The 10,000-nt window shown below is 42.7% G+C and overlaps 1 protein-coding gene across 1 annotated transcript; it reads right to left on the reverse strand.

Annotated features, from left to right (window-relative positions):
• Positions 1-4,549: 4,549 nt before the first annotated feature.
• Tmco2 (transmembrane and coiled-coil domains 2) lies at positions 4,550-8,773 on the reverse strand. Its single transcript, XM_021161446.1, has 2 exons — positions 8,451-8,773; positions 4,550-4,948 (listed from the first exon to the last, which is right to left on the reverse strand). Exons 1-2 carry the CDS (start codon positions 8,694-8,696, stop codon positions 4,631-4,633), a joined length of 564 nt encoding a protein of 187 aa, XP_021017105.1. The 5' UTR covers positions 8,697-8,773; the 3' UTR covers positions 4,550-4,630.
• Between the last annotated feature and the right edge of the window lie 1,227 nt (positions 8,774-10,000).

Below are 10,000 nucleotides of genomic sequence, written 5' to 3' on the forward strand. Positions count from 1 at the left end.
AAAAAAAAAAAAAAAAAAAGTTGAGATTAAGGTTTCAAATTTCTCAACTGTAACTAAATTTATCTGCATGAGCGTAATCAGTAGAAGTTACTTGACAAAGTGAATTACTTCAATATAGGACTACAAATTCTTTGGCAATCAAAAGTTCTTTGGGGGGATTTTTTGCTTTTAGCAAAATTAGTGGTGTACCTGATTGAACTGTTAGCTGAACTTTTGAGTTTTGTTCCCGGGCCTGGGAAATATTTTGTACTTGATTGGGTGTAAGGCAAATGGCATGAAAACAGGGATCACAGGCAAGTAGAGACATAGCTCTAACAAGTGCCATTTCCTCAGGTAGAAGGTCTCCAGAGAGAGGCTTCGTCTCTGTCCTCCTTTTTCATGGCTGGTTGGATGTTTTGTACTGGCACCCATTATGGTGTTGTAGAGTCCTGTGGAAAAACACAAGCATAGCCTAGCCCTTGTGTCAACAAAGGGTGACTGCCACTGTGATGTTGTACCAATGGAAGAGTGGTATTCCTAGGTAGGTAAACCCAATGTTTATAGGCAGGGCTTAATCCCTGATCATCAAAGGTGAGGAAGTTTAGGTGAAAAAGGGCCTCTGCCAGGGCCAGGGGAAGGTCATGTTTGGATTCAGGGGAGGTAAACTGAGTCAGCAAGTCCTTTAGAGTCTGAGTGGACCTTTCTACTATCCTCTGACCGTGAGGGTTACAGGGAATCCTAAAAGTGTGGTTAATCTTCCATGAGGCATCAAACTCATTGAATTGTTGAGAAGCATAGGGAGGGTCATTATGTGTCTTCAAAACCCAAGGCACTCCCATAACCAACATAGCAGATTCCATAGCCTTGATGGTGTGGGAAGCTTTTTCTCCCATTGAGGCCACAGCATATACAGAGAAGCAGCAAGTATCTACAGTAACATGTAAATATCTAAGATTACAAAAAGAGGGATAATGAGTCCAGTTCATCTGTCAAATAGCACTGGGGCATAACCCTCTTGGCTTGACACCTCCCCCATGGAATGGCCTCAATGGTGCAAGTGGGGCGCAGGTGGCACAAGATCTTGCAAGATGTTTTTTATTGTTTCGTGGATAATCTGGCAAGAGCTTGTGTAAGTTTTGTGGGGAAAGGTGAAATAGTTGATGCAATGCTCTCATCTGTTCCAAGAGCCCCTGGTCAACAATCATTACCCTTAAGTCAGTTATATCACTGCCAAGACTCCTGGCAGCCTGGAGTGGGATCTGATGTAAGAAATGAACCATAGGTGCACCCTATCCTCAAGGGTTCCTTGAAGGGATCCATAAAGACGTGTTTGGGACGATTCTGAGCTTTTATGTAGGAGAATGATAGTGTTCTAACAGCCTGTATTACATATGGGCTATCCAAAAATATGTCAGGCTCAGCCTGACAGAGTTCAAAGAGCCTCAGAAACCCCAATAACTCTCCTCATTAGACTGAGCCAGGGTTTCAAAGGATGTGAGTAACATCCTTCAAACCTGGCCTCTGTAGTAAAATCAATATCTTTGTTTGTTGGCACTGGAGAAGGCCATAGTGGCCTTAGGGATTGGGCTAGAATTGGGTAGGCTACAAGGGCTCAATTTCAACAGGTAAATGGGGAAGGGCCAACAGGTGGTTATCTGGGGATGGGTGGTTATCAACAGTGCCTGTCATCATTTCTTGAAAACGAAGGGAATCTGCCCATAAAGACTGAGAGTGCTTAAGAGAAAAGGGCAGTAGTATCTTATCAGATTCCTTATTATAAGTTCTTCTCATCAAGCCCCTTGTCTTAAGAGCAAGTTTAAAGGTGATTTCATATTGGAAGGCTACCTTATGTAGATCTGAGCTTAGTGCAGCCAGATGAGGGGCCCATTTTGCCACAGGGTCCCTCTGTAGTCCACATAATTATTGCCAGCAAAGGCCTTAAAGGGTTATGTCTATTAAGGCTTGAGTCAGACAAGTAGGTCATTATCTTCTGCAGGAGTCTCTTAGTGTCCTGGGTGAGGGTGTTCTTAGTAGAGGGGCTATTAGGGCTCTCCAATACGGAGAAGAGACTTCTCATCTCTTGATTGGGGATCAGGAGAAATAACTTTACCCAATTAACAGGCCCACACAATGATTGAAGCTCCACAAGGGAGTAGGTCCGAGAAATAGAGAAGGCCAGCAGTCTAATCTGCTAATCCCAGAAAGGCGTACGAGGGGGGAAGGGGAGGGGACAACTGATTGCATTTTTTTTCGGGCCAACCCACAGATTAAGCTCTTCTAAGTCTTTTAGGAGAGCTCTGAGGTAGCTCTTTGTGAAAGAGATGAATCAGGATGTGCCACCATAATGTTGTCCATATAGTGGATGATCAAAATATCTTTAGGGGCTGCCCGTAGTGCCTCAGACACATAAGGCTGGCAGATGGTGGGACTATTTTTCATTCCCTGTAGGAGGACTGTCCACTGGTGTCTCTTAGCTGGGTTTTGCATATTAGGTTCCCACACTGTAAAGGCAAAGCGGCATCTGTTCTGTGGTGCCAGGGCATTTGGAAGAGGCAATCCTTAATCTCCATCACCAGTCTGTGGGAGGGCACCAGGATGAGGCAGTCCCTCCTGAGTAGTCTCCATTTCTTCCATTTGTTCACTAATAGCGCTCATATCTTGTAAGAGTCTATATTTTTCTGACTTCTTTTTTTATGACAAAGATAGGGGTGTTTTGTCTACTGGTTGAAGGTTCTAAGTGACCAAGTATAAGTTGCTCCTCAACCAGTTGAGTGTGGACAATTTTGGTTCAATGTTTGGCCATTGATCAACCCAGATATTGGCAAGTGATACCCAGGTCAGTGGTATGGGGTCAGGTTCCGTGATGGCAGGAGGCCCAGGGTGGGCAAGTCTCTCTTAGACTTGGGGGCGATTCCCCTTTTAGCTGGATCCATGATGTCATCAAAGAAGGCCCAACTGTTGTAAGAACGACACCTATATCCCCTAATATGTCCCTGTCCCAAAGTGTACGAGACATCAGCAACAATGGAATTCCATCTAGGTGTATAGTCATTATGGGTGAATGTAGAAACATGAGGAGAGCTTAATATACGGTAGGCTTGGAGAAGTCCCCTCTTATTGACAAGGCTGAGGGGCACTCATTTTAGAATTAAATCATATCCGAGTGTACCAGAGTTCTGAGACCTGCAGTCTCGTGCCCAGCGAAATCCTTTATTACAGCAAGGGCACTTTGTTCTTGGCCTAGCGTTAAGGGCAGTCCCTACAGACTTGTCTTTCTGCAGCCCCAGCTGCCTGCCCTAGAGTCAAGGTCTTTGGTGGCTGCTACCCATTTATGAAGGTCATCATTATGGACTGCTGCCACCACATTGCAGATTGGGGCATTAAGACCCTCCCAATCCAATTGTTTAAACAAACATGTCTCAGGTGGGTCCTAAATCGACCCTTCTCTCCACTGCCTCAGTAACCCTCGTGAGAAAGTCTGTAAAGGACTTGCCTGATTGTTGTACAAGGTTATCGAAGTAGGCAGAGAGATCTCTGGGAGTGCAGGCTTTAAGGGCCTTGAAAGACAGATCGGCCACCTGGTTGAAGTGGTATGTTGGCAGATAGTAACTCCTCACAACTGGAGGCTTTGTTAGGATTCTTATGAACTATCATTAACATTATTTTTATTTATGTATAGTTAAAATGACATGATTATAAATTAGAATTCTTCTGATTATCATTGCAACATTCATAAGTAGCTGATCAAATTAAAAATAGAAATTTTGATAACATAAACATAAATTGTAAAATTCTATCATCAGTCTGTTAGTGAGCTGGATATACTGGGGCAAATCATAGTTTATAAAATAAGAGCATATTTGGGGATGGAAAGATGGCTTAGCAGTTAAGAGCACTGTTGCTCTTGCAGAGGGCCCAAGTTTGATTTCTAGTGCCCACATGGGAAATGCCTGTCACACTAGTTCTAGGGTATCCAATAACTTCTTTTGGCCTATATAGACACCAGGAAAGCAAGTGGTTACAGACATGCAGACAGTAATGCTCCCAGCCCCTCTCTACCCCAACACACACACACACACAAGTTCCAAGCCATGCTGGGGCTACCTAGTGAAACCTTGCTTAAAAAACAAACACCACCACCCCCACACACACACCACATTCTCCTTCATGCATATTCTCACCTTTACTCATCTCTGAGTAATTCAGGAGTCCCCAGACAGACTGCATATACTTCTTACAACAAGGACCAGCTTGAGACAACCTATTTGCAAAACATGGCCCTCTGTGACTGGCTTCTCCAATGTCTTCAGCATGGACCTCAAAATCACAACCCTGACCACCCTCTCTCCTTTCTCTATCTGCTCCAGTCTGGCTATCTTGCATTACCATGAGGTCCCAAGCCTGCTGAATCAGCACCCTACCTGTTTGTGCCAGGCAAATGTTTTTACCACCAAGCCATAGAACCCATCCTTGGAGACATTTCCAGCTATCATTACCCCCACATTACCTACTGCATACAAAGTAGATACTGGGCCCTGCTGAAGAGAGAACCAGATCTTTGCAGTGTGGTTTCAATATAGTTCTCTATTTTATTGATACACCACTGCACACATGAGGGAAGCAGTGCTTTTCTGGAAAAGATTGGAGTTCATCACATTTCAGATGTGGAAGTGAACCCTGATGTGGGCAAGGGACTCTGACAGTCAGAGCAGCTGCAGTAGGGTTCAGAGGAGCAGTCCCGCTTCACAGCAGGTTTCCGGGCGACGATTATCCCCTCCAGGTCTCTCACTTTGTTCTCCACCATCTGAAGCTTTTTCAAAATTTTCTCTTGCAGACCCAACGACAGGAAGATATTATTATTGTCTTGAATCTGGCGACCGCTTCCTTCTGGGTTGGCTAGCAAAACCTGAAAAAAGTCTGAGCCCTTCTTGTAAAGTTGGTAGAGTGTGATCACAAACATCACTATTTTCTAAAATGAAACAAGACCAGTGTCACTCAGTCATGTGCGTGAAATGTCACAGTTAGCCACAGAGCCAAAGCAGAATAAAGATCTCCTAGTAACAACCATCCACCCCCCATTTCTAAGCCAAGCTTTCCCTTCAACAGAACATCTCACACCTACTTTTAATTGTTTTTAAAAATCTTTTAAAGATATACCTTACTATTTTATGGGTATGAGTGTTTTGTTTTCATGTATGTAAAGATACCAGTTACATGCCTGGCTGGTGCCCAAGGAGGCCAAAAGAGAGGCTTGGCTCTCCTGGAACTGGAGTTACAGATGGTTGTGAGCTGCTGTGTGGGTGCTGGGAACCAGACCTGGGTTCTGTGGGAGAGTAGCCAATGCTCTTGTTTTTGCCAAGCCATCTCTCCAGCCTTTCTACTTTTAATCTTTTGATCATCATCAACTTACAAACTGTAGTGTTAGATAGGCCAGGGACTCAATTTGTATTTACTTAATAAAAAGTATGATAAGGGACTGGAGAAATGATTCAGTGCTTCAGAGAACTGGCTGCTCTCCCAGAGGTCCTAAGTTCAATCTCCAACAACTACATGGTAACTTACAACCATCCATAATGAACTCTGATGCCCTCTTTTGGCATGCAGGAATACATGCAGATAGAACACTCATATAATAAAATAAATTCATCTTTTTTTTTTTAAAGAAACAAAACAAATAAAAGGCAGAATATTAGATACCATTTGCTCAGTCTGTTACCATGTGGTGGGTTCTGTGTTAGAAGTTAGCTTGCCAGCTTATGAGCTATTCATGCAGGAGAACCCAGGACTTGACACACCTGTGTAGACACTTTCCAGTGTGCACCCTGTCAATGTTCAAGACCACAGATTGGAACTGATAAAGCCAGGACTGGGGTTCAGGAATTCTCCCCAGCATAGAGACCTAAAAAAGTAGATTTACTGATTGTGCTGGATAGTTTTATGTCAACTTGGCACAAGTCATTGGAGAAAAGAGAATCTCCATTGAGAAAAAAGGCATCCATAAGATGGGGCTGCAGTCAAGCTTGTAGGTCATTTTCTTACTTGATATTGGATGGGATAGGGCCTAGTCCTGTTGTGGGTGGGTCCAACCCTGGGCTGATAGTCCTGGGTTCTATAAGAAAGCAGGCTGAGCAAGCCATGGGGAGCAAGCCAGTAAGTAGCACCCCTTCATAGCCTCTGTATCAGCTCCTGCCTGCAGGTTCCTTCTCTGCTTGAGTTCCTGTCCTGACTTTCTTCCATGATGAATAGTGATATGGAAGTGTCAGGCAAATAAACTCTTTCCTCCTGGGTTGGTTTGGTTATGGTGTTTCACCACAGCAGTAGTTAACCCTGACTAAGACACTGGTCATGAAAAAATTGCTTTAATATGTTACAACAGATTCCTTGTAGGATTAGAGTAAAACCATAACTCCCCCTCTTATAGCAATCAACACTAGGCTAAGTTACACATTCTATCACTTTTAAACCTCAGTAATCCTATAAAGCAGCACTTTTAGCAAGCCCATTTTACAGATAAGAAAACTGGGGTAGGGGTTAAATGAGTGATCTCAGTTCAGAGCAGATAGTCCACCAAAAATGTGTGTATAACAAGCAGTCTAATTCCTGAGTCCACAGTGTTACTTACTCTGATATATTACTCCTTTTTGTTTGTGTATCTTTCCCCCCATTTTTCTCCCGTCCATTAGAGATAGGTTTTCATGTATCCCAGGATGACCCTCCAACTTGCTCTGTAGCCAAGGATGACCTTGAATTTCCAATCATCCTACCCCATATCTTCCAAACGATGGAATTATGGTGATGAATGTATCACCACACCTGATTTCTGTTTTTGTGGTTTAGCTTAAAGTGTTCAAGTGTCCAACCATCTCTCTGATTGCACTAAACTAGAAAGTTTGTGTTCTTACTTTACACTTTTATTAGATAACTGAAAAGTGTCTATGTTTGTGCCCGCACACATAATCTTGTATTGACAACTTATGTTTATTTGTTGGATTCTATTATATGAGATTTTGAATAAAAATTAAATTTGAAATCCTAAAAATGAGGTTTAGACTCCAGCCTTGCCAGCTCTAACAAAACCGTATAAATTTGGGCAGGAACCAAACTACTCCAATTCTAAAGTGGACATGGTAATCCCCGCTCTGCCTATTATGTGGGGCTTTCTGATGTTAAACTTCAGATTCAACCATGATTCCTAAATGGAAAAAGAAGAGAACTACAAAGTGATCCTGTAATAGTGCTTCTGTACAATCATAAAAACAACCCACCCTTTAAGAAAGCCCTCAGGATTGTCTACAATTTCAACATTTGGTAGGTAGAGTGATGAAGAAAAGAAGTTCAAAGTTAGCCTTCACTATCTGGTGAATCTGAGGGCAGCCAAGCTACAGAAGTCCTTCTTGACAAAACAGAACAAGAACCCTCCTTAAATTCTATCTTCTCATATTTACATCAAGCCTCCACACACCCCACTTTCTTCCTCACTCCTCATGTGAAAAATAAACTCCATCTCATGGAGTTATTAAGATTTCCCATAACTCCAAGGACAATTTTATAAATGAGCTATTATTATCATTGAGGGTTAAACGAAATTATACAAATTCCAAATGCTCCTTAAAATCTCAGTGTTTTAAACTTACGTTTCCCCTAATGAGCCCTAGTATGTTTCTGGGAGCTTAGCTTGTTAAAACATAATAACAAAATGAACTAGGATGTCTTAATGCACACACAACTCCCTATCAGTTAAATAGCAGAATCATTAACATCATTGGCAGTAATGTGCGAGTCCCCCCACCCACCCCGCACAGGAACCTGGTTGTCCTACACTGCTCATCCTATGAAAAGTGTAGGGCATGAAGGGCTCTGAGAGACAAGCGATCAATTAAACTTTGGCTCAGATAACTTTTTCAAGTGATGAACTTGTTCAAAAAGTTTTTTGAGACAGGGTTTCACTATGTAGCTCCAGCAATCCTCATTCTGTAGACTAGGCTGTTCTCAAACTCATGGATCTCCTGCCTCTGTCTCCCAAGTGTTAGAATTAAAGACGTGTGTCACTACCACCCAGTCAAATCTATTTTGTATTAGATACAAGCCAAACACCATTGTGAGAAAGTATTTTTGCTCACAACCTAATTGGTAGAGGTTTTCAAAAATAGTACAGTTTCAATCAACTTAAGAGACAGAGACAGTGGCTTACCCCTGAACACTTACATGGACTTTTAAAATTGGGTAGCAGCAATATGAAAGACAGGTAACCAAAATTAAACTTTAAGTCAGGAATGGTAGTGTTTGTTGCTCTCTCAGCCCTTAGTGAGGGATGGGGGTTGGGTGGGGTGAGGGCTTAACAAAGCAGGAGGATCCTAAATTTGAAGTCAGCCTCGTTCTACAAGGCCAGCCTAAAGTACCACTCTGTCTTAGACCAACAAAACCCAACAAACACCCAGCAAAAGACTTAAATTTCTCTATAAGTATACAACCTGAATTGACCGAATGCTTCGTTTCCATAAGGCAAATAGTCCAATTGCCAACAAAGTCAAAAAGGAAATCCCAAGGATGATTTGCACAGCGGGAGCGAGATTATCTAGTATTCCCAAGTTTGTTGGCTGAGGCACACTAGTAGTCTCTCCTATAAACATTGCTTGTAACCAATTCCATACTGAGCTGCGAGCAAGAGCATTTAAGAGGTTGTCCCAAGAAGAAGTTGTAGTTGGAAATGTTGGCATTTTAAAACAGCAGCTCCAGGAACTACATGTGCAGAGACTTCAGGAATCTAGACATAAATTAGGGAAAGCGGCCAGGGAGTTCAGATGTTCTGGAGCCATTATGAGCTGTGCTTTGTGATGTCACTCACCAGTGTTCTCTCAAGAGCAAGGAGGTACAGGCCTGTGTTTTCAGCTCAGTCATGCTGTTTCCTCGGATCTCTGGCCAGTCTTGGGTCTGGCACAGCATTCTCCCATCCTACGATGACAGAAATGCTCAGTGTGTGCCTAGTCTGATACAGCAGCCAATATCACTAGAAGTGGGGACAGCTTGGGCCAGGAATGACTCAGTTGGCAGTGTTCTTGCCTACTACACACAAAGGCTAAGGTTTGACCCCAATCACTATAAAACCAAGCCAGTTAGTCTTCTATTGCTGTCACATGACCAAAAGCAACTTGTCCTAGAAAGGGTTATTTCACATAGTAGATTCTAGTCCATGATCGAGGGAAGTCACAACAGGAACTTGGAAGGAACTGAAGCAGAGGCCATGAAGATATATCGCTTGCTAGCTTCCTCCTCATGACTTGCTCAGCCTGCTTTTTCTTTTTCTTTTTAAATATGTATGGGTATTTGGCCTGCACATATGTCTGTGCACCATGTACCTGCATAGGCCAGAAAAGGGCATTGGATCCCAGGAGACTGGAGTTATAGACAAATAAACCACCACATAGATGCTAGGACTCCAACCTGAGTCCTTCAAACAAGTTAGCTAGTGTTGTTAATGGCTGAACTATCTCTCCACCCCTCAGCCTGCTTTCTTATACAATCCAGGACCATTTGTTGAGGAATGGCATTTTTCAATGTGAGCTGACCCCTCCCTTACCACTCATCAATCAAAAAATATCCCCAGATTTTCCTACAGGTCAACCTGATGAAAACATTTTCTTAGTTGACATTTCTTCTACCCAGATGACCCTAGCTTGATACAAGTTGAAAAACAAAACAAAACAAACAAACCAAAAAACTAGCCGATATATAATCTCAGTGCTATTGAAGGTGAAGTAGGAGGATCTGAAATTCAAGGCCATCCTAGGATACATAAAAGTTACAAAACCAGACAGGGCTACAGGAGACCCAACCTCAGAACAACAAAAAGGTGGATAGTGTTGCAGAAGAACTTTTTACTTTCCAGCTTCATTTAAATTAAGTACCCACATAAGTCCTCTTACATAGTGTCCATACAGAACCTTTTCAGTACTTCTGTACAGGGGAGCAGTTATTTTCTTCCGAATGGGAAAGCCCAAGTTCATTAAGGCTGAGAGGAATT

The sequence above is a fragment of the Mus caroli genome, chromosome 4 (assembly GCF_900094665.2).
Source record: "Mus caroli chromosome 4, CAROLI_EIJ_v1.1, whole genome shotgun sequence".
Lineage (NCBI taxonomy): Eukaryota > Metazoa > Chordata > Mammalia > Rodentia > Muridae > Mus > Mus caroli.